This window comes from Lutra lutra, chromosome 8 (assembly GCF_902655055.1).
Source record: "Lutra lutra chromosome 8, mLutLut1.2, whole genome shotgun sequence".
Taxonomy (NCBI): Eukaryota; Metazoa; Chordata; class Mammalia; order Carnivora; family Mustelidae; genus Lutra; species Lutra lutra.
In genome coordinates this window covers 81349790-81373554 of record NC_062285.1, presented here as the reverse complement: position 1 = coordinate 81373554, position 23765 = coordinate 81349790, and the positions used below count along the sequence as shown (strand labels likewise).

The 23765-nt window shown below is 39.4% G+C and overlaps 1 protein-coding gene across 2 annotated transcripts in view; it reads left to right on the top strand.

The window, feature by feature from the left end:
* Positions 1-23765, top strand: part of PDE3A (phosphodiesterase 3A) — a 326716-nt gene that overhangs the window by 274847 nt on the left and 28104 nt on the right. Inside the window, exons 6-9 of one of the 2 annotated variants that reach the window (XM_047741639.1) lie at positions 10233-10398; positions 13736-13821; positions 17726-17880; positions 19314-19451. In XM_047741639.1, the coding sequence (XP_047597595.1) occupies positions 10233-10398; positions 13736-13821; positions 17726-17880; positions 19314-19451 (545 nt within the window). Of the gene's footprint in view, positions 1-10178; positions 10399-13735; positions 13822-17725; positions 17881-19313; positions 19452-23765 lie in introns of both variants that reach the window. The other variant, XM_047741638.1, reaches the window with a different exon arrangement.

The window sequence follows — 23765 nt, the reverse complement described above, 5'->3', positions numbered from 1 at the left end:
CCTAAATAAAGTGTGAAGGGAATTGGAGGAGGCGATAAGAAGCGATAGGCAAAAGAGGTAGGGGGATGCAAGCATGGAGAATAAACATTGAGAGGTAAATGGCCTGCTTCCAGAAGGAGCTCATGAACTCTGTTCTTTGCACAAGTCAAGTAAAACAGTGTATCTTCTAGTTCAATCAGCATTAATTTAAATCGTTGAAATAAACCCAATTATTATGCAATTGTAAATATAAAATATTGGGTAAAATCACATAGGAGTCCTTTGATTAAAGCATAAAAACAGGATATTTAAATATAATTTACATTTTTAATCTTGCGTTTTTATTATGAGCCCCTGACAACGCAGAGCTGCCTTTGTCATTCTGCTTTTAAAATTCCTCCAGTTCACACTTACTGCATTTGCTATAGACCCTTCCCAGATTCTTTTAATTTTTATAAGATTCTTACAGTCCTCTTACAGTGAGTACAGATCTCTCTGCACCTACAAGTTAGACTGAGTTTTTCCTGCAGAAAATTTGAAATGAGAAAGAACTTCAACTATGGCACCGTGTACATATGGGGGATGTTTTGCATTTCTTTTTACATACATAGATACATTGTCTGTTTTTGGAAAAATATTAGGGCTCTCCATTTTACTGATGGCATAGAAAAGAGACATGCACTTATTAGACATGCTGGTTCCTTTCTTGTTCAATTAAAATTAAGCTGAGAGAGTTTTACAGAACAAAACAGATGGATTCACTTAAATAATTTTCCTCCAGTATTGTTTATCATCTCCCCTTAATTGTCCAAAGTTCCTAGTGTCTTTACACATTTTCTCATGCTTTCAGAAGCAAGGGATTAAAGACTGAATTACTCAAAGGATTTGGTATTTTAGAATTTTAAAGTTACATTTTTAATTTTTTTTTTATTTTTAAATGCTTCGATTTTAAGTATTTTACGTTAGGGCAGTTTGAGTCATTCAAAGATTTATATTTCATAAGCTATGTCTTTTTCCTAGAGTCTCTTAAAATTACTCAGATATAAAGTGATAAATAAAATTGAGAGAATACGTATTTATTTGAATCCTCCCCACCACATGTGCGTGTGTATATGTGTGAATGTGCAACATGAATTTGGATGAGACTCCAAAGCTCATAAAGTTAATCCTTCTAACTTTATACATGATTACATTTAAAACAACCTAGAGTACGACTTGTTCTTGAAGGCTTGCTAAAAGTGCATTTCTCCTGTTTCCTTGGAATATCCTCTTCCTGCTTCTGAGATCATTTTATTTGTAGTGTATCCTTTCTAGAAATAGAGTATTCGGTTATTTTCGGCACTTGCATCTCTCTTTCTGCTTGAAGACTAACAACGTAAATATGTACCCGTTTTCTGTAGCATTCCTAACACTTTCTCACTTAAAAACTTTTTTCTTTTTTAAAGATTTTATTTATTTGACACAGAAAGAGAGAGAGATCACAAGTAGTCAGAGAGGCAGGCAGAGAGATAGGGGGAAGGAGGCTCCCTGCTCAGCAGAGAGCCCGCTGTGGGACTGGATCCCAGGACCCTGAGATCATGACCTGAGCCGAAGGCAGAGGCTTAACCCACTGAGCCACCCAGGCGCCCCTCTCATTTAAAAACTTTAAGATAATGTACACTGTAGGAAATGGTAGTTTGGTTTGGGAAAAAGGGAATTTATATGCTTAGACCTTTATCTTCTCACCTACAGTATAAAAATATCCCTGCTTCCCCCTCCCCCCAGTTTTATTGAGAAATGATTGACATACATCACTATATAAGTTTAAGGCATACTGCAAGATGGTTTGACTTACATATATTGTGAAATTATTACCACCATATGTTGAAACAACATCCATCTTCTCGTTATAGATACAATGAGAAGACAAGAAAAAAGAAAAAATGTTCTTCTTGTGATTGGAACTCACACAGTTTACACTCTTAACAAATCTCCTGTATATCGTACAACAGTGTTAGCTATAGTCATCATGTTGGACATATAATCCCTAATTGTTATTTATCTTATAACTGAAAGTTGGTGTCTTTTGATTCCGTTCCTCTGATTCCCTGTCCTCCCACCCCCTGCCTCTGGTAACAAGTCTGATCTGTTTTTCTGTGAGTCTGGTGATGTGTTTTTGTTTTAAAACTTCTACATATAAGTGAGAACACACAGTGTTTGTCTCTTATTTCACTTAGCATATGCCTTCAAGGTCCATCCATGTTGCTGCCATTGGTAGGATTTCCTTCTTTTTTATGGCTGACTGATATTTCATTATAAAGATGTGTGTATATACAACATCTATGTTGTATATATAAACATGTTGCATATAAAACAACTTATTTATCTAGTCATCCATTGATGGTCACTTAGGTTGTTTCCATGTCTTGGCTGTTGTAAATAATACTGCAGCGAATATGTGGCATTTTTTTTTTAAGTTAATCTTTTCATTTCGTTCAGATATATTTCCAGAAGTAGAATTGCTGGATATTATGGAAATTCTTTTTTTAATTTTTTAAGGATTCCCCATACTGTTTTCCACAGTGGCTACACCAATTTACATTCTCATCAACAGTGCACTAGAGTTCCTTTTTCTCCACATCTATGCCAGCATTTCTTTCTTGTCTTTTTGTTGGTGGCCATTCTAACAGGCATGGGGTGATTATCTCATCGTGGTTTGAATTGCATTTCCCTGATGCCTAGTGATGTTGAGCATGTTTTCATGTACCCATTGACCTTTCATATATCTTCTTTGCTAAAATGTTTATTCAAATGCCCATTTCTTAATTGAGTTGTTTGTTTGCTAATGAGTTATATGATTTCCTCATATATTTTGGATATAGCCTCTTATTAGATGTATGGTTTGCAAATATTTTTTCCCATTCCATAGTTTCTCTTTTCACTTTATTGGTTGCTTCTTTTGCTGTGCAGAAGCTTTTTAGTTTCTAGCTCCACTTATTTATGTTTTGATCATATTGCTTATACTTTAGGTGTCCTGTTCAACAAATCATTACCAAAACCCGTGTAACTTTTCAGAGAACCAACTCTTAGTTTGGTTAATCTTTTCTGTAGTTTTCCTTTTCTCTACTTGATTTGTTTCTGCTCTGTATTATTTCCTTTATTTTGCTAACTTTGAGTTCAGTTTGTTCTTTATCTAGTTCCTAAGATGTAGATTTAACTTTTTTATTTGGGATCTTTCTTAATGTAGGCCTTTGTGCTGTGAATTTGCCTATCAGAACAGCTTTTGCTGTAGCCCACAATTTCTGTTATGTTGTGTTTCCTTTTGTCCTAAGAAACTTTTTTATTTTCTTTCTCATTTTTTTCTTTGATCCATTGGTTGTTCAGGAAGCTATTGTTTAATCGTCCTGTGTTTGTGAATTTTCCAGTTTTCCTCTTGTTACTGATTTCTAGGTTTGTGTCCTTGTGGTCAGAGAAGATATTTGGTATGATTTCAGTCTTCTTGAATTTGCCAAGACTCGTTTTGTGGCCTCGCGTGGTCTGTCCTAGAAAATGTTCTCTGTGTGCTTGAGATGAATGTGTATTCTGCTGTTGTTGGGTAGACTATTCTGTATGTCTCTTGGGTCCATTTGTTCTGTAGTGTTGTACAAATTTGTTGTGTCCATATTGATTCTTTCCCTGGATGATCTATCTGTTGTGGACAGTGGGGAATTAAGTCCCCAGCTATCACCGCATTACCTTTTATTTCTTCTTATAGCTCTGTTAGTTTTTTGCTTTATGTATGTAGGCGTTCCAGTGTGGGGTGCATAAATATTCATAATTGTTATATCTTCTTGCTGTAATGATCCTTTTCTCATTACAGATATTCTTTGTTCTTTTTACCATTTTTAAAGTCTATTTTGTCTCATAGAAGTATTGCTACTCCTATTTTTTCTGGGTTAACATTTCCTTGAAATGTCTTTTTTCTTCCCTTTCAGTCTATTGTGTCTTTCAGGCTAACGTGAGTCTCTTTATTGATTTATTTTTTAAAATTTATTTATTTGACAGACAAAGATCACAGGTAGGCAGAGAGGCAGGTGGGGGGAGGGGAGAGCAGGCTCCCTGCCGAGCAGAGAGCCCAATGTGGGGCTTGATCCCAGGACCCTTAGATCATGACCTGAGCCGAAGGCAGAGGCTTTAACCCACTGAGCCACCCAGGTGCCCCTAAAGTGAGTCTCTTTAAGACAGCACGTTGTTGGATCTTTTTTTTTTTTTTTTTTTTTATCCTCTCAGCCATTCTGTGTCTTTTAATTGGAGATTTTAATCTGTTTACATTTAAGCATTTATTGAGAGGTGGGGACTTACTCATGACATTTTTGTTCATTGCTTTCTGGTTGGTCTGTAGATGTGTTGTTCCTGCTAGTGGTATCATATTTACCTGATTTTTTTGTGATCTTGATATCTTATGTTGGTATCTATGCATCTGAGTAACCAGGTTTCTGTTCCAGACTTTGCAGAGACTGTTCTTCCCCAGCCAGCTCAGTTTGTTTCTGCTCGTGCCTCCTGATAATGTCCTTAGGCAGTAGGGCCCACCCTTGTGTCTATTTTTGCGTGAGGCAAATGTTCGAACTCTGAGGATGGAGTGAGGAGATGTGCCACTGGCTGAGAACAGTTGGACGGGACTGCTGGCTTGGTTCCCTACCCAAGTGAAACTGTAGGGTGGGCTCCACAGTGCCTTGATTCTCTGGTCAGGCTTACCAGATGGTCAGGACTGCTACTGTATTCAGTAATAGCAGGGTTATGAATCCATTTCCCTGCTCTGGCAGGGACCCAAGACCTGTGCAGCTTGTTGTTTGGGGACCTCAATCAGGCTGGAGTGTGCATTGAATTCTCTGGTTCTCTGAGGCCATCAGTTTTGCTCTGAAGACGGGACCACAGGCTGTGCTCTCTGTTCATGTGCCATTGTATGAAAGGCTATTGATGGGTGATGCAGCTTTCCCAGTGCTCCGGTCAGTAAAACTATAGGTTGTGTCAGTAATGAGCAGGGCTACAAATTAGATTCCCTGCCTGAGCACAGCAGGAGAAGCAGCCGTAAAGCCAACAGAGCTTGTTGTTTGTTGTCTTAATTCAAGCTGTCCCCCATCCCAAGCTCTGGGACCAAACGGGGCTTTGTTCTGAAAGCCGTCTGTTGCACCTGCCCATTATTCAGCTCCAGTGCCACTAGACCACACAGCTTCCGGAAGCTGGTCAGTTGGGGCCAGAAGACAGTCTGTTCTGGGCAGGGCTCTGTCTCTGCTCCCTGCTTGGGGAGGAGAAGGGGTCACTCCAGCTACTTTGAGTTGCCCAAATAGGTTCTTCAGTTGACAGGGGCTGGGAGCTACCAACCCTCAGCCTTAGCTATGAATGAATCCCCCTGCCAGTGCATAGCATGGGAACACTCCACACCCCATACTGGCTTTTTTCTGGGGTATTCCATGCTGCCACCCACCACTTGGCTCAAGGGTCCCTGGACCTCACTGCTTCTGGGAATTGTCACCAGTCCTTTCGGTCAGATGGAGCTGGGAGATGCTCTCTGCAGTGGGTGAGGCTATGATTTACCTTCTTGCCTGGGCATGGGCATATAGGGCTGATGAAACTCCTTACTTAAGAATCTGAATCACAGGGGCACCTGGGTGGCTCAGTGGGTTAAAGCCTCTGCCTTCGGCTCAGGTCATGATCCCAGAGTTCTGGGATCGAGCCCCACGTCTCGGGCTCTTTGCTCGGCGGGGAGCCTGCTTCCTCCTCCTCTCTCTCTCTGCCTGCCTCTCTGCCTACTTGTGATCTCTGTCTGCCAAATAAATACATAAAATCTTTAAAAAAAAAAAATCTGAATCACACAGATCTGTACTGACCAAGTTCACTGATCAGTGTGTGCCTCCAGCTTGGCTCTGCAGATGAGCAGTGCTGCTGGTTGAGATTACTATTTGGGCGTTGCAGGTATGAACTTGATCTGCCACGATCTGTGTCCTCGTTGTTGCAAGCCCCTACCCCTTTATCCATCACGGTCAGATTCCCAGTGGTGGAGCCTAGCCGATGTCCCTGTAATCCCCATGGCACACATCACAATAGAGGCTCCTACAAAGCAACCCACAGTTCTGCAGGGGGTGAAGGGGTTCCTGGTTATCCTCTTGGGTTCTCTTTTCCTGCTGGAGAAACCAGAGGCTCAGGGGAGACTTCCCCACACTGTGTTGTGCTGGTTGGGGATGCAGGAGTGTGGTCAAGTTGGAGTCTCTTCTCTTACAATTGGTCTTGGTCTCTGTGGTGCAGGGGCTTCAGCCTCACCCCCACGTTCAGGACTCGCTCCGTATGTCTTGTTCTTGAGTAGTTGTTCGTGGTTCTTCTGAGGGAGAGCTAAGCCGAGCGCATCATTTGTTGCCATCTTGGTGACTGAGAGCACATACCCCTCTTTTCATAGTTGTTGCCAACACTCGTGCTTGTTAAAAGTGTTCAAAATAGTAGATGAACAGTACTACAGAAGCAAAGTGCTTTTCCTCCGTTACAAGGTTTATTTTAACTTTCATCCCAGGCACTAAGTTTGGAGTCTTAAGGTCTGCTATTTGTTTAAATTTAGTTAATCCATGTGTTCCAAGAACTCTAATCATCGAGGGGATTTTTAAATTTGTATTTAAGGGTGAGTTGCTTTTCTCTGAGAATATCAGCTGGCAGCTATGAAGAATTAGCAATGAAAAAAAATCACTCCTCTTATAAATTGCCTTTAGAAAATATGTTGTGTTAAGACAGATACAGGTACTATTCTCATAGGTTTTGCTCTATTAAAAAGGTGGTAGAAAACTTCAAAAAATTCACAGTCAGCTATCAAAGTAATTAAAGTATTGCCTAAAGCAATGCCTATCAGACGTTTCTTTTTCAAAATAAGCAACAATTAAAGTCTTGCCTTGGCCTATCAGCTTCTACAGCCTTGTCCAGCAGCTTCTCTGGCCACATTCCCTGCCCCTCTCTTTCCCCTTTACTAAGCTGCACCCACACTGACCCCCTGACTAACCCTCTAACACCCCCCAGGTAGGTCCCTCTTTCTGGAACATGCTTCCCCCAATACTTGTCTAAATGTCTTTCTTATTTCACAGGCCTCTGCTCAAATTTTACCCCTAGAGCCTCTCTGTTTCTCTGTTCTCTATTCTCTACATTATTTTTCTTTAGATCACTTATAACTACTGGGTTTCTTTTCTTTCTTTTTTCTTTTTAATTTATATTCAATTAGCCAACATATAGTACATCCTTAGTTTCAGATGTAGTGTTCAATACTTCATTGATTGCGTATAACATCCAGTGCTCATCACATCCCACGCCCTCCTTAAGGCCCATCACCCGGTTACTGTGTCCCCCACCCACCTCCCTTTCCACAACCCTCAGTTTGTTTCCTGGAGTCCAGAGTCTCTCATGGGTTTCATGGGTTGTCTCCCTTTCTGATATCTTCCCATTCAGTTCTCCCTCCCTTCCCCTATGGCCCTCTGCACTATTCCTTATGTTCCACATATGAATGACACCATATAGTAATTGTCCTTCTCTCCCTGACTTATTTCAGTCAGCATAATCCCTTCCAGTTCCATCCAGGTCCATGGAAATGGTGGGCACTCATCCTTTCTGAAGGCTGAGGTATATTCCATTGGACATCTTTCTTTTTATCCTTCCTTCCTTCTTCTTCTTTCTCTTTTTTCTTCCTTTTCCTCCTCTTACACCTCTTTTTAAAATTTCTGACTCCTCCAAGAGAGTTGAAGCTCCATGATTTCAGGAAATGTGTTGCTGTTCTTCACTACGCCGTCCTCAGTCTCTGGAAGGGGCACACAGTCAGTGTTTGTTGAACAAACTGATCATTACTCCTTAGTCTCTGGAAGGGGCACACAGTCAGTGTTTGTTGAACAAACCAATCATTACTCCTTAGTCTCTGGAAGTGGGCACACAGTCAGTGTTTGTTGAACAAACAGATCATTACTCTCTGCAGATACTTTCTTTATACCACATCCCACCCCCGGCCTACTCCTTAATGTTTATTCTGCTTTTCTAAGATTATCTGAAAACTCAGTTGGCCATAATCTAACAAACAGTCTGAATTAAACTAGCCCTTTCCAACCTTTTTCCATCAGAGCATGTTGTGTTCTTTGTGAAATAATATGTATGAATACAATAATGTTACAGGGCAGTGGAGAGATGGGAAGGGATTTAGAGCTTGATGAAAATTTTATTTCCTTCATTTTGTAAAATTATAAAATCTCATCATAAAATATTAGAAATAATATTAAAAATTAAATTTATTCTGAAGCTTCCAAATAAAATCTTTATTCAAAAGAAGTTATAACCATTAGTACTTCACAGGACACCTGTAACCCACTTTGTTGCACACAATGATAGGTTCTTTGGAAAACTCTGAGTTTAGAATTTATTGGGATTTAGGGGCGCCTGGGTGGCTCAGTGGGTTAAGCCGCTGCCTTCGGCTCAGGTCATGATCTCAGGGTCCTGGGATCGAGTCCCGCATCTGGCTCTCTGCTCAGCGGGGAGCCTGCTTCCCTCTCTCTCTCTCTCTGCCTGCCTCTCCGTCTACTTGTGATCTCTCTCTGTCAAATAAATAAATAAAATCTTTAAAAAAAAAAAAAAAGAATTTATTGGGATTTTGTTTGTTTTGTTTTGGGGGCTTTTTTAGGACATTATGTACTATGCAGGTTTGTCAGTGTCTTTGGTAAAAGAGCTAAATCTTTTCAATAGAAATAGAAATTTTTAAAAAACCATTAGTTATGTCATTATAAAGTGAAGTGCAAATGCTACCTAGCAGATGATAGACTTCTCTTCCTCCTTGGACAGTCTCTGAGAGCAGTATGGCCTAAAACAACTTTCTCTAAGAACAGCTGGGCTCACTCCGTATTCTCCCACTTATTAGCGCTGTGACCCTGGGAAGGTTCTTTAACCTGTCTGCGTCTGAGTCGTTTCCTTTACCAGTGAAGGGAAGGGATTTCGTCTTGCCATTGGGAATCAACAACACACATATTGAGCAAAAAGGAGTAGGAGGGGCTGCCGACCTCCAGACTTCTCAAAGGAAGAGCAGGGTTTCTCATCTGGTGCAACAAAATGAAAGAAAGTAGGGTGTCCGCAAGAAATGTAAAAATTGCAAAAGCCCTTCAGCAAGCTTCATATTCCTTTCAGTGGACCAGAAAATCTTTGGGTGTCACAAATAAAACTTGTGAGAGAACTGGACGTTGGAAGCAAACCCAGCCAGGTGCCTGTTCCCCCACACGTATCATCCAGTGATGGGAGAGCTGCTGGCTGTGCGTTTCCCCTGAGCGGTGAGAAACAGAAAACAACGAATGATTTCATTCCGTTTGCCTTACAGTAGGTTGTTGGGCCCCACAGTGCTGAAAAACTGTGAGCAGATGGCTGTACCGAAGATAGGGCTCTCCTCAGTTTTAAGGCAGGCTGCCTTGTGTGTTTGGGAGAGTGGAACTTCAGAAGATCGCGTCCTTGTACTCAAGTATCGGCACTTTGAAATCTAAGCCAGTTTTCTGTAAAATTTTCACAATCGAAAGTAAACACAGTTTGGCACAGATACCAACACTTAAAATTTGGGCTTGAGGCCTATTTAATCGGAAACGGATCGTCTAAGGTTTTTAAGTGTTTTCTTCGGAAATGACTCTGATCAGAGTCCTGTTCCACACAAATAAGGTCGTTTTCCTGAAAATGTCGATGGCTAATAAAGTTAATTGCTTCTCAAAAAAAATCTGTCTTTGTGTATTTTAAGCATCAGATACCTGCCAAAGTCGGCTCCAGATAAGTTAATGTTTAAAACAATAGCAGATCCTGTGACTGCTAAAAATTTCACAACCTAGGAGAAGACAAACACATGAAGAAATTTTAATTATTATCATTAGGTCAGAATGACAAGAAGAAACAAAAATGGGAGGAGAAAATAATATCCTTCTGTCCTGAAGTTATTCCAGGACACCAAGGCTTCAACTGAATTTGCCAAATTTGCCACTGATTTTTTAAAATGATAATTCATTCTTTGCCTTTCACACGGTGGAGACACCCCACTGTACACCTTGTCTCCAGATGGGGTCAGAGAGGGCCAGCTCCCCAGACTGAGCGCTCACGTGATCCTGGTGGAGTCACTGGGGGTATGAGGTGGAGTTTAAGAGTTGTGATTTTTAATTTCAAAAAAATTTTTGATTTCAGGATTTAAAGACTCTTTTTCTTTCTAGGTGCCCTAGCTAAAATTTCACCTCTTTCATCGCCCTGTTCCTCACCTCCCCAAGGGACTCCTGCCAGCAGCCCAGTCAGCAAAATTTCTGCAGTGCGGTTTCCAGACTCTGCCAACACAACTGCCAGACTGGGCCTGGGTTCTCACAGGGCATTAACTTATACTCAGAGTGCCCCTGACCTGTCTCCTCAGATCCTCCCTCCACCTGTTATATGTAGCAGGTAAGGCTTTTACATTGTTAACTGGAGGTTCACCCATCCGAAAACTTTTTGGACTGGTGAGGTTAGTGTTCCTCACCAGTCCACACAGTTCTGTGTAGGTTTGCCAAAGAAGTTGACATGAGAGTAAGTATAGGTTAATGTTTCTGTTGAACAGAAACTTGATTTTTCCATGGTTTCCTGTGAATAGAAAACTTAGAGTCCCTAGAGGCCATATAGCTAAACTTTGGAGGTGATAGAAAATAAGTAGTTGTGTATTTCCTCTGCTTACTAATGGAGAATGCATAAAGCGTGTAATTAAAAAATCGTATCAAGTGATTTAATAGAATATATTATGTTGGAATATTTTTTACTTGCTCTTCAAGGAGGATTTTATCTCCATTTTAAGGGTATATTAGGTTTGCAATCCCCACTTTAAAAATGTGCAGATAGGGGTGCCTGGCTGGCTCAGTCAGAAAAGCATGCAACTCTTGATCTCAGGGTTGTGAGTTCGAGCCCCACGTTGGGCGTAGAGATTACTTAAAAATCTTAAATAAGTAAATAAATGAATATGTAAATAAAAATGCTCAGCGAACACATGGCACATTATGGTTGGACTCAAATGGGTCTCTGAAGGCAGTTAAACAATTGGCTTGTACTGCTCTATCATTTTTAAATAGAATTGGAAATAGGAAGCATTGTCTTTTCACAGAAGATAAGAGAAAAAGGCTTCACATGGCAAGAAGAGTTATTTTGACAGCATGGTCATGGAGAAGGAATTATCTCCTCCTACTGATTACTGTATTGTTCCTCTCTGGTAATAGCTTCATCTTGAAGTATGGATTTTAGAGGATTACACTATTCTTTTAACTTGAAGAGTTAAGTGTTTTTATGCTAAGTGTAGTCATGAGAGTGCCTTGAACGAAATGCTATTTCTTTGCTGAGGTTAATGAGGATAACCATTTTGAGTGAATGAGTTTACATACTGGTCATCTAATATCACCTGTTCACAGACCTAGATTTGATTAGTATATTCAGTTTTAAGCTTCACAGATTTCATTTTCAGATCATTTAGTCATAAACTCTAAATCAATGCTCTTTTTTCTAATCTTTATATATACTTGTTTTCTCTTTACAGATATTTTAAAAGGGAAAATCATTTTTGTTAGTTTATTTGTCTAGGGCCAGAGTAGAAAATTAGTTTACCATCCCAAGGTTACTCTGTGACCCTCTCTATGAGACTTTTTTTAATAAAATAATTTCTGTGGAATATTAATCCCATCTCCCCCCCCCCAACACACACACAAACCATGATCTGCTGTAAAACACATATCCTGTTTCCCTTGGTGATTCACAGCACACATCACACACATCACTTTATTAAAAGCTCTGAGAAGTCCTGCAAAAAGCAAACCTCTTGGTTTTTGGCTCAGGTAGCCTTTTCTGAATTTATCTGACCACAGAACCAATTTCTTTAGGTTAATACACAGTAATTGCCCATGGAGCTAGTCTATGGTGGACCATCCTTAGGAAACATGTTTTTGTGCTATGCATCACAAGCCAAGATGTAGCTCAGTGGAGTAATTGACATCAAGGACATCTGCTCCCAGCATTTCTAGGGAGACTCTCCCACTGTGGGCTCCAAACATGTGGGAAATAAGTCGTCTAAAGAAAGCAGAGATGTTCCAAAAAGATCTATCACTTGCATAGCTTTTCTCCTCATGGTCTATTTTTTGTACTCTTAGAGGGAAGAATGTAATGGGATTTTTATAAAAGAGTTTTGGAGAAAAACAAGAGAATTTCACTGCCGACTTGTTCAGTAATGTTTATAAATCCAGTAGTGTGTCTTTTATTTGTTTGGGCTTTATAAAGCTGTAATTCAAACCACGTTCTATTATTGCCTTCAAGGCAGCCACCCATGTAGGCACAGAGAGCTCCAGAAACACACGACTAATTATTGTGGTTTCCCTTGCTGAACTCGAAGGGTTTGGCATTGAATCCCAGTCTTTTGGCTGCTGTAATGTCTATGCAACAAGCTGTCTTTTTGGCATAAGAGGTAGTATATTTGAGCTACTAATTTAAGTGCTCCTTTTAAGTATTATCTTGCAATGAAAATTCTTAAAAGTAATAAACCCTCCATTTACCAAGTGTCACCCAAGAATGTAAGCCCATCATTTGTATCTGCTTTCTTTTTTCTTTGGTCTGTCATTTTCTTTTGATTCCCTAAATCAAAATGATAGGGTCTCGTAATTAGAAATATTTTGCATGGGATGCTTTCCTACTTATGTTTAAGGCTTGAAAATAAATTTGCTTAGGATGAAAATAATCTCTAACTGGCAGATGCTTAGATCTACAACACACAATTGAGGGAAAATAAAAGTGATGAGACCTTTAGTAAATTATAAACCATTTCATTTCTTTTCCTTTTAGAGTGAGTACTTGTGGTTAAATAACAAACAAAAACCCTCTGAGACCATTTGTAATATTAGGCAGAAGAAAAGAACTCTGAAGCAAAAGGCAGAATTAAAATCTAACCATGGAGTTTCTGAACAAGATAAGTGAGAGAAGAAACTTGCCAGGCTATTTGTGGGGTTACTTTTTAATTTTTAAAGCAGTCAAAACTGTTGAGAAAACAAAAGTATCCCACCTTCTCCAATGTCCTCTGTTAAAGAACCAGCACTGTGCAGGATGCTCATTTTTCTAGATTACTTGCAGTGTACCCCCTTCGCCCGTTTTTCTCAGCTAGCATTTGTGCAGCCAATTTTCCACTCCCTCTCTATCACAATGTACCTCTACTTTGTTCCTTTCCTTTGGGCCTTAGCAGGTGACTGATCAGTCTTGAAAAAGGAATTAATTTTTATTTTGCGGCAGAAAAGAAAATTAGCATATTGTCTTTCTATCTCCACATATGCACTCTTAAAGGGCTCTTTGGGCATAAAATGTCTTAACCCATAGAAATAAATCTACTAATGAGGCTTTTAGGCAGGTACAAAGGGTATGCATTGGGGAAGATATTTTTGACTAAATATGCCTCAGCACCTCCAAAGTCACTACTATGAGCAGGTAGCAGATTGTTCTAGGATTCTCTAAGTAATGTAACAAAAGTGGTTTCAAATGTGGTCTAGACTGTGGAGGAGGATGGGTGTTGAGTGCAGCTTCTGATCCTTTAGAATGATCACACTCTTGCTAAAAAGAAAACAGTCTATCAGCATCTATGTGTAAAGCAAAACAATTTTTTTATCAAATAAGTGGAAAGTAGAAATATTTGATCATTATCTGTCTTCATGTGTACGTAGACGGTGTGTGCCTGTGATTTTTTGAAAAGAGAGAATATACTTACAGCTGTTGCACTATTTCTCAGCTGTGGCAGACCGTATCCCCAAGGGAATCCTGCAGACGGGCCCCTGGAGGGGAGCAGTGGAGCCATTCGGACACCAAGCAGAACAGGTAATTCTTTGTTTGGATTCTGTTCCTCAACATGGAAATCACTTGTGTTTTTACCCCTCTGATCTAAAAGATAACATATGTTTCTGATTTTTTAATTTATTTTTAAAGATTTTATGTATTTATTTGAGAGAGAGAGAGAATGTGAGAGAGAGCATGGGAGGATCAGAAGGAGAAAGAGACTCCCTGCTGAGCAGGGAGCCCCCCATGTGGGACTCAGTCCTGGGACTCCAGGATCATGACCTGAGCCAAAGGCTGACGCCCAACTGACTGAGCCACCCAGGGTGTCCCTGTTTCTGAGTTTTTATATGACAAATGTAAAAAGACAGTGAAGGAAAGCAAAATCATTCCTAATCCTACTACCTAAGTTCAGCATGGATACAATTTTGTCCAAAATTGTTTTGAATATGTATATACAATATATATATATATATATTTAAATATATGTATATATTTAAATTAGATGTCATTTTATATAATACATAGAACTATATGGTTCTATTCTATTCACAGAACTATATAGAACTATTATCTTGGACACTGGAAGCTTCTCCATTCTAGGATACTCTGGAGGTCTCTGTTGCAGACTGAGAAAATACCCTGTTGAGATCACTATAAGTATACAAAAATGCTGTTTCTTGAGGGGCACCTGGGTGGCTCAGTGCATTAAGCCTCTGCCTCTGGCTCGGGTGATGATCTCAGGGTTCTGGGATCGAGCCCCGCATTGGGCTCTCTGCTCAGCAGGGCACCTACTCCCCCCCGCCCCGCTTTTCTCTCTGCCTACTGGTGATCTCTCTGTCAAATAAATAATAAATAAAATCTTAAAAAAAAATGCTGTTTCTTGAGGCAGTATCATGGTGAAGTTAAGAACACAGGCAATGGATCCTGGTTTTATCCTATTCAGCGATCTACTACTTTGTCATCTCTGTGCCTCAGTTCCTGCATACGTAGATGGGGATAATAATAGCACCTCCCTAACAGGATTATTGTAAGAGCTCAATTATTTGGTACATGTAACAAAAACACCAATTCTGAAAGATAGATGCACTTATATGTTTACTGCAGCATTATTTACTAGAGCCAAGATAATGGAAGATACCTAATACATGGTGGAATATTACTCAGCCATAAAAAAGAATGAAATCGTGCCATCTGTGACAACATGGATGGGCCTAGAGGGCGTTGTGCTAAGTGAAATAAGCAGACAGAGAAAGAGGAATACCCTATCATTTCATCTCTATGTGAAGGCAAGCAAACAAACAGAAACAAACTTGTAAAAGTGCAGTTAGGGGAAGGGAATTAAGAAGTACAGGCTTACAGTTATAAAGTAAATAAGTCATGGGGATGAAGGGAACAGCAGAGGGAATATAGTCAGTAGTATTGTCATAACTATATGTTAGCTACCCTTACCGGAAGTATTGCATGATATATATAATTGTTGAATCACTATGTTGTATGCCTGAAATTAACATAATATTGTATGTCAACTATACTTCAATTTTTAAAAATCACTTAAGGGCTTATAGTATCTAGGTCACTGTAAATAGTTCACGTTTGCTGCCATTACTGTGATGATTAGTATTTTACTTTTATTTTTTTTTATTTTTTTTTTAAGATTTTATTTATTTATTTGACAGAGAGAGATCACAAGTAGACGGAGAGGCAGGCAGAGAGAGAGAGAGAGGGAAGCAGGCTTCCTGCTGAGCAGAGAGCCCGATGTGGGACTCGATCCCAGGACCCTGAGATCATGACCTGAGCCGAAGGCAGCGGCTTAACCCACTGAGCCACCCAGGCGCCCCAGTATTTTACTTTTATTGATGCAACTGTAGGGACTTCATTTTGTTAATGCTGAAAGATTACAAGGTAGGAAAAAACCTGGCCTCTCTGAACTGCAGACTTGAGGGTGATAAAGCTATGTAAGAATGATTCTTAATTATCTACTTCAGCATCTATTGACATATACTCAATAAATTTTGATTATTTGCCTATGAAAATGGCAATGTACAAAGGTCAGGAGACATAGGCAAGGAAGAATCAAAAGGAACATTTTTTCTGATACTGTAGCATTCTGAAGACTCAGAATATTCCCTTCCTTATGTCCCTGATCATCTTTGAATCTTCTGAGTCTGATATAATAGGGGGAGTATTTCTTTATCACCTTTGTTGTTTCACATGGAACTATGGCCTTGGAGTGTTCTTCAATTTTTTCCTACAGATTCGGGGATTGAAACTTGGCAAGTTCATCTTCATACTGTGTCTCATTCTTACATAGAACAAGTTGCACGAGAAAGTTGGAAGAAGAAGGGGTCTTTGGAAAAGTTCTACGAGATACTCTTGATGGCACTAGGCTACATAACAAAAGCCATTATTCACTAGCAACTTAAGAAAAATTAGATAGTCAATGTATGAGAACATACAATAGTCCTAGAAATACCCAGAGCAACTGAGAAAGGAGAACAAAGTTAGAGGAAATATATTACCTGACTTCAAGACTTCAGCTGCAGTAATCAAAATAGTGTAGTGCAAGCTTGAAGATCAACAGATAGATCTGATAGAATAGAATGGAAAGCCCCAAATTAAAAAGCCCCATTAAATTTTCAACAGAGATGCCAGAGCATTCCAGTAGAGTTGGAAAAAATGAATTTCACCCCCTCTTAACACCATATGAAACATCATCCTTGATGGAGCATAGACCTAAATGTAAACGCTAAAGCACTAAAGCTTCTGAAAGCAAATGGGTTTGTGCTTAGGGGGAAGGCAAAGATTGCGTAGGAATCCTAGCGATAACCCTATAGGGAAAAAAAAAAAAAAGCTTGACTTTATCAAAAGTAAAGAATGTAGGAACTAGAGTCCTATTTTGTGAGTTCAAATTCATGTGGCAAAATTTACTAGCTGTATGCCTTCGACAATTTACTTATCCTTTCTGTGCCTCAGTTTCCTTTCTGCAAGTGAGGACATCAGAAACGCAGTGATTTGCAGTAATAACCAGCCTCATAGGATTGTGTACTTTTAAAGGGGTTAGCACAAATGAAGCGCTTTAGGTGGTATCCAGCACATGGCATTCACCCACTGAACCATTCAGGCACTTACTCAGCCATGAGAAACTTCTTTTGAGGTCATTGCCCCAAAAGCCTGTTCTACAGACACTTGATAGTACCTGATTGGGCCTCTAGTTAGCATAGTTTAATGCTGACTGAAATGGGAGACAATGGAAGACATAGGTAAGGAAGAAAGCCACAGATTCCTAGGGAACAAGATTGGATACAGGGGATCTCCTAGGCCCTTAAGTACATGCTAGCTATTATGCCATGTCCTACAGACCACTTAGTGCTTAGGTGTCGACTTCTTCCTGTGTACCCCTTCTAGACTTAGCTACTCGGTGGTTTTGTGTGTTGGGTGAATGCATAAAGGAAAAAGAAATACAAAGTTACGGAATTTTTAACAAGTATAAACTGCTGCTGATCTAAGCATTATTATGGAGGAATTATTGAATGTCCTAAAATCACAGATCATAATTCTATTTCATTGGGTTATGAAATGTTTACCTTTTCTGGGCACCTGGGTGGCTTAGTTGGTTGAGCATCTGTTTTTTCAGCTCAGGTCATGATCATGGAGTCCCTGGATTGAACCCCACGTTGGGCTCCTTGCTTGGAGCAGAACCTACGTCTCCCTAATAAATAATAAATAAATAAATAAATAAATATATATATATATATATATATATATTTTTTTTTTTTTTTTAAGTACATTTTCCCAGCTTATGATCTTACATTCTTGGTGTGTAAGCTCATGAAAGCAATGTCCCTAAGCATGGTATTTGCCATGTGCATTTTAGGAATATTCACTCAAATGGGACCCCTGTGTCCTTTTGCAAGTTTCCTAATAAGCTCCTCTCTTTCCATTGCAGATGACACTACTCAAGTTACCTCTGATTATGAAACCAACAACAACAGTGACAGCAGTGATATTGTACAGAATGAAGATGAGACTGAGTGCCTGAGAGAGCCTCGGAGGAAAGCTTCTGCTTGTGCTCCCTACTCGCCTGAGGCCATGATATTCCTGGTAGCCCCATATCACTTTGCTCATTCCTTTACTTAAGAAATTGCATGTCTTCTATGACATGTTTTCTATAACAGAATTGACTTAGAAATAGATCCTGAATCATTAGATTTACAGATCTCTCTCTTTCGGATCATACATGCCTTATAGCCATACCCCTCTGTATCAATATAATTTTTCCTTACCCAAGTTTTCTTGATCTCTTTATGGTTCTCTTATTTAATGATTAAAAATTGCAAGTATTCATCTCCAGAAGTGATTGCAGGTGTTTCTTAATCCTAGAATCTGAACGTGTTGTAGGTATGCCTAGGAAAACTTATTTCATCCAGGGAAGCAATATTTTATAAATATCAATCAACAAAAGTGACATATGTTAGTTGTCTTAGGGCATCTGCTATCTTTTTTTCTAGTACCTCCTTCATTTAGAAAGTGTGCCAATACTTATTTTCCTTATTATATTAAACTAGGTTTATACTGACACACTACCCATTAAAATAGCCTTTAATGAGAACTGACTTTGTGTGTTTATAGAGATCAGTTTGAATGGATGAAAGTGTATATTTATGTCAGGTTAATTTCAGGGAGACAGCAAATAGAAAATAGTTGGCTATCATGTAATTATCAATTGCTACCATTATCATTTTTCATTTATCTGACTTACCATTTATACTTTTAAAGAGATTGCCAGATAAAGAAATTTATATGTTTCCTAATCCTCATTATCTTTATTTTTAATTTTTTTTTTTGGTTAAGGTACTCTTAAGAATGTCCTCATTTTGGACCAATTAGAAAATGTCTTTACATTAATATAGTACATGTTTCTTTGGGAACCATGCATCCCATGAATTAAATTAAAATCTAAGAAAAATTTGGCAGTTATCATCCCACAGGATCAATGCTGATTTTGAAGCAATAATATAAATTCAGCCAAGTAAAGTCGGGAGTGATTAACTCCTTCTCCCCACTCATGGGTTTCTTTTGAGAGTCCAGTGTAAGCCAGGAACCCTCCCAGAAAAATTTACGTAAACACATAAAGAGATAAATTCACATAAGATTTCAGAGTGTCCTGAAGTCCTTGAATCTTTATTTAGGAACCCCACAGTAGGTAAATAGCAGATATATAAACTTACGAAAGAAACATCCATTTTTTTTTTTTTTTTTGGTAGCATATATGAACCAGCAATGGACAGGCATCTAATATGTGAAAGTCATGATAGGAAACAGCATTAGGCCCTTTCCTCCTTACGGTGAGATCAGTGTCTTGTTCATCTTGGTTTTTTGGTTTGTTTGTTTGTTTGTTTTAAGGATCACTCTTTTACCCTGAAGTTTTAAGTCATTTATTTTTGTAACCTCAGTTGTTGAGTTGAACTTATCAAAGCACAAATTGCTTTGTAGATAAACTGCTTGTTCTTAAAATATTTTCATGTTCATTACAGGACAAGCCAATTCTTGCTCCTGAACCTCTTGTCATGGATAACTTGGACTCAATTATGGAGCAGCTAAATACTTGGAATTTTCCAATTTTTGATTTGGTGGAAAAAATAGGAAGAAAATGTGGCCGTATTCTTAGTCAGGTAAGGAATCTATTCATATGTTTGACTCTATTCATGTTTGATTTTATGTATTTATTAGTGAGCGAGAGAGAGAGCACACAAGCAGAGGGAACAGCAAGGGGGGAGAGAAAAGCAGACTCTGCACTGAGCAAGGAGCCCCACACAGAACTCCATCCCAGGACGTGGGATCATGACCTGAGCCAAAGGCAAACACTTAATGGACGGAGCCACCCAGGCACCCCAATATGTTTGACTTGAAATGTAGGAAAAAACACCCCTTGGTTGGTTAAAGCTGTGTCCATGCTTGACACTGATGTGGGTACTGGGTGGAGAAAGGTTATATTAAGTACCCAGTGTTCTCTACATTCCTTCGTGTTGGGTTAACAAAGAAAATTGGAACTGGAAGCGAGTGGAATACTGTATTATGCAATTAAAATATGTAGTTTTTAAGATAAACTGGAAGAGAGCAGGGATACACCAGCAAGATGGAGAAATACATCTGAAATTTATAGAATTCAGCAAAAGCAAAGCTTATACAAGCCCTCAAAAGAAGAGAGTTGCCAAATCATATGCAGTAATTTCTTATGTGTAATTTTTTCCAATGACTATTTTTTAAAACTTTCTTGGGGGGGGAGGGGGAAGGGCCAAGAGAGAGGCAGAGAGAGAATCTTAACCAGGCTCTATGCCCAGTTCAGAGCCCAAAGTGGGGCTCCATCTCATAACTTTGAGATCATGACATTAGCCAGATCAAGAGTGAGACACTTAACCATCTGAGCCACCCAGGCACCTTTAAAACTTTTGAATATTATGGTGCTTAGGTCTTTCCAAAAGTAAGATGCTGTGCAGAAATGCATTTCCTTCTATTGCTGTGAGAAACATATCAAATAGAGTTCTCTGTGTTTTAATGTAGAAAATACCTTTTCGTATCACAAGAAATAAAGAATGGAAACTATTGCTACTTAATGAGACTTTTTGTATTTTTTCCTTCAGCTAAACTACTTTCAAGGCTTCCCACACTTAAACTGTTTCCCTGAGGGAGAAAGAAAACACAGAAATTAAAAATTTGAACATGTTTGTTCTCAATAAACAAAACACTGGATTTGCTCTATCATCAGACATCTATCAAAATACACACTCATGTGGGAAGATGCAGTAATATCAGTTTATGTAAAGATGTTCCAGGGGTGTTTTCATAGATGGAATAAATATCACTGCAGAGTAGCCGAAGACTGCCAAACTAACATAAGATTTAGGAGAATTGAAGACCCAGATTTATTGGGGTGCCTGGGTGGCTCAGTGGGTTAAGCCACTGCCTTCGGCTCAGGTCATGATCTCAGGGTCCTGGGATCGAGTCCCGCATCGGGCTCTCTGCTCAGCAGGGAGCCTGCTTCCCCCCACTCTCTCTCTGCCTGCCTCTGTCTACTGTGATCTCTCTGTCAAATAAATAAATAAAATCTTAAAAAAAAAAAAAAAGACCCAGATTTATTGGAGCCACGAGCGCTTCCCTGGAAAACACTAGAAGAGAAATCAGTGTTACACTGATTTCTACTCCGTACATCAGAGACAGGCTTTCTTCAGACGTTCCAGCAAGCATTTAAGTGTAGGGCTTCAGGGTGAGGATTCCTGATCCATGAAGGTTTGGAGGAGGAAGATGGAGGGGGCTTTTCCTCTGTTTCTCATTTGCACAAACCCAAAGTATTAGTCTAATCTTCAAGAAGAAAAGTATGTCCCTCTGCCTTAAAGAGAGTAATAGAGAAATTAAATACGGGTCAAAATAATGACAATTCGACTTGCTACCTACAAAAGCAGTGTGCTAAAATGATTGATGGATTATGAAGCTCAAAATAATTACAAAGTCTGTATAACATGTAGTTGCCTCTTCTAGACTCTCCTGACCATGAACACCTAAAGGACTGGGATGACAACCCTTGCACTTTTACTAGGAGTTAATGATCCCATTTTTCCTCTTTTTCCTTATCCTTGGTGCTAAGCAACACCTTTTATGCTAGGTGACCTTTTTAAGTACTTCTTAATATTTAAGACTTATTTATTTATTTTAGAGAGGGTGAGTGGGCATGGGGGGGAGGGGCAGAGGCAGTGGGAGAGCGAAACTCAAGCAGACTGTATGCTGAGCTTGTAGGACCTGAGCCAAGAGCAAGAGTTGGACATTTAACTGACTGCACCACCCAGGGACCCTAGGTGATCTTGAAGACAGGTGTAAGTGCCAGGGAATGGCCAGCAGTTCCTGTACCATGGCTGAAAGGCTACTTCAAAACTTTGCTATGAAAGAGAGGAGAAGGCAAAGGCGTCAATGCTCAGAGATGAAGACCCTTTGCCTTTCTTTGCTCCCACTTTTATTAGTCCTTCAGGATAATCACAAATCCTTATTACTATTTCTCAGGCCTGTGCTATGTGACAAGTGGTCTTACTGAAACTGGGAAGATCTGTCTATGGGAAAGATAGGATATGCTAATCTGCATGTTCTATGAGTTCTGCTAAACACAGCCTAAGGGACGACGCATACATCTCTCAGATCTCAGGGAGGCTGTTTGGGCTGAGAAAGCTTCAGGAAGGCAACTCCCTGTGGCTTTCCAACAGCAGGGGGTTCCCGTAGGCCTTGGCATTCCAGAGGCCCGTGCCCTTCCCGAAACCTTCCGTGGCCTCTAGGGGCCTCTATTATATTTTAGCAAGACAGGTATTATGGCTGATTTCGTGCTCTACATTAACCCCGACATGTAAGGACAGCTGTTTTTACCCTGTCCACCTTAGCCTTTCTGAAAATGCTTGCAGGCTATATCTCTGAGGGAGTGATTTTACCTGGAAATACTCCTATAATGGTGCCCGGAAAAGAGGTGACAGACCCCTGGGAAGCCTTCTTTTTCCTTCACTGCAGAGTGTGGCTCCTAGGAGAAAAGTTCACATTGTTTTGTATCAGAAATGTATGTCACACACTCCCAGAAACCCTGCAACTTGCTTCTCAGTAACTTTGATGCAGATAGTTTAGTCTCCGCTTTGCAGAAGAGGAAACTGAGGCTTAAAAGAGCATATACCATTCATCTGAAGTGGTAGAGTAAATATCGGAGCCATGATTTGAATGCAGACATAGCCATATTGAAAATCCATACTTTTGTCCTTCATTTACCCTCAGCTCTTTCTCCACTCCCCCTTGCCCCGCCCCTGTAAAACATATTCGCTGATTCTGTCTTCAAACACTGAACCAATTTCGGTGGGAAAGTAGTCACTGTAGCAGTCAGTCTTTTAGCCCTAGTGACAGTGTAGCGAATACTGTTCCTCTACCAGCCTCCCCTTGAAGTTCTGGGAGCTGGGGGGTGTGGGCTTGTGAAACTTGATGGGCTGTTTGGCAAAATGTTTTCTAAGAGTCCTGTACCTGAGTACACAAGAGAAAGATTAGATATAATGAACAATTAGATTGCAGTAAAATGCACTAATGTGTTTTTCTTCCAGTCACCTTCCAAAAAGGAAATACATAACTACATGAGCCTTAGTCATTCACTGTTTATCTTTCCAGTTTACAAAACATTGAACTTTGAGAAAATGCAGTTTTATTTGTCTTGCTGAGTAAAACTTTATGGGTTTTTCTCTTTGATTTGAGTTGATAAGCACAAAGTCATATTTTCACTGGGTGAAAGGCATATTTTTTTCACCTTAGTAAGACTTTGGGACAGCTGAGATGAATTAACTTGAACATTCCGAGAAATCACCTTCTGGCTGAAACTACACAGAAAAAGTCTCACTTCAAAAGATTTTTAAAGAGACATATGTGCAATGGAAATGACTTTTCAGTCTCAGTATACTGACTGCCTTTTTGATGATTATCATGTTTATTTTAACAAATTTAAAAGGACATGGTTCAGATTTCAGAATAGTGCTTACTTTTTCTGGTTACCAATGTTTACCTGGTTAATGGTATCTTTATTTGTGAGTTTAAATTATTGGTGGTTGATTTTTTTTTAAATAGCATGTTGGTAAAAATACTCCTGTTTTAAAATCATACTCTAAAATATTCTGTCTTCTGAATTTTTCCATTCATCTGTCATATGTTTAAGAGAATAGTAAGAAACTTAGGTCATTTGCAATCCTAATAATATTGTTTTTCAAATAATAGTGGTAGGATTTGAAGTAGTTTAGAGTACAAAATCTGAAGCCAAAGGCTTGGCTTGAATTCTGGTTTTGATAATGTTTGCTGTGTGATCTTGGACAAGTCACTGAAGTTACAAGTATAGTTAAATCCATTAGGTATTTATAAACAAGAATTCAAATATAGATCAAAGCAGTAGTAAAGAGGAAATACCCCCCCAAATAGCTTAAAATAGT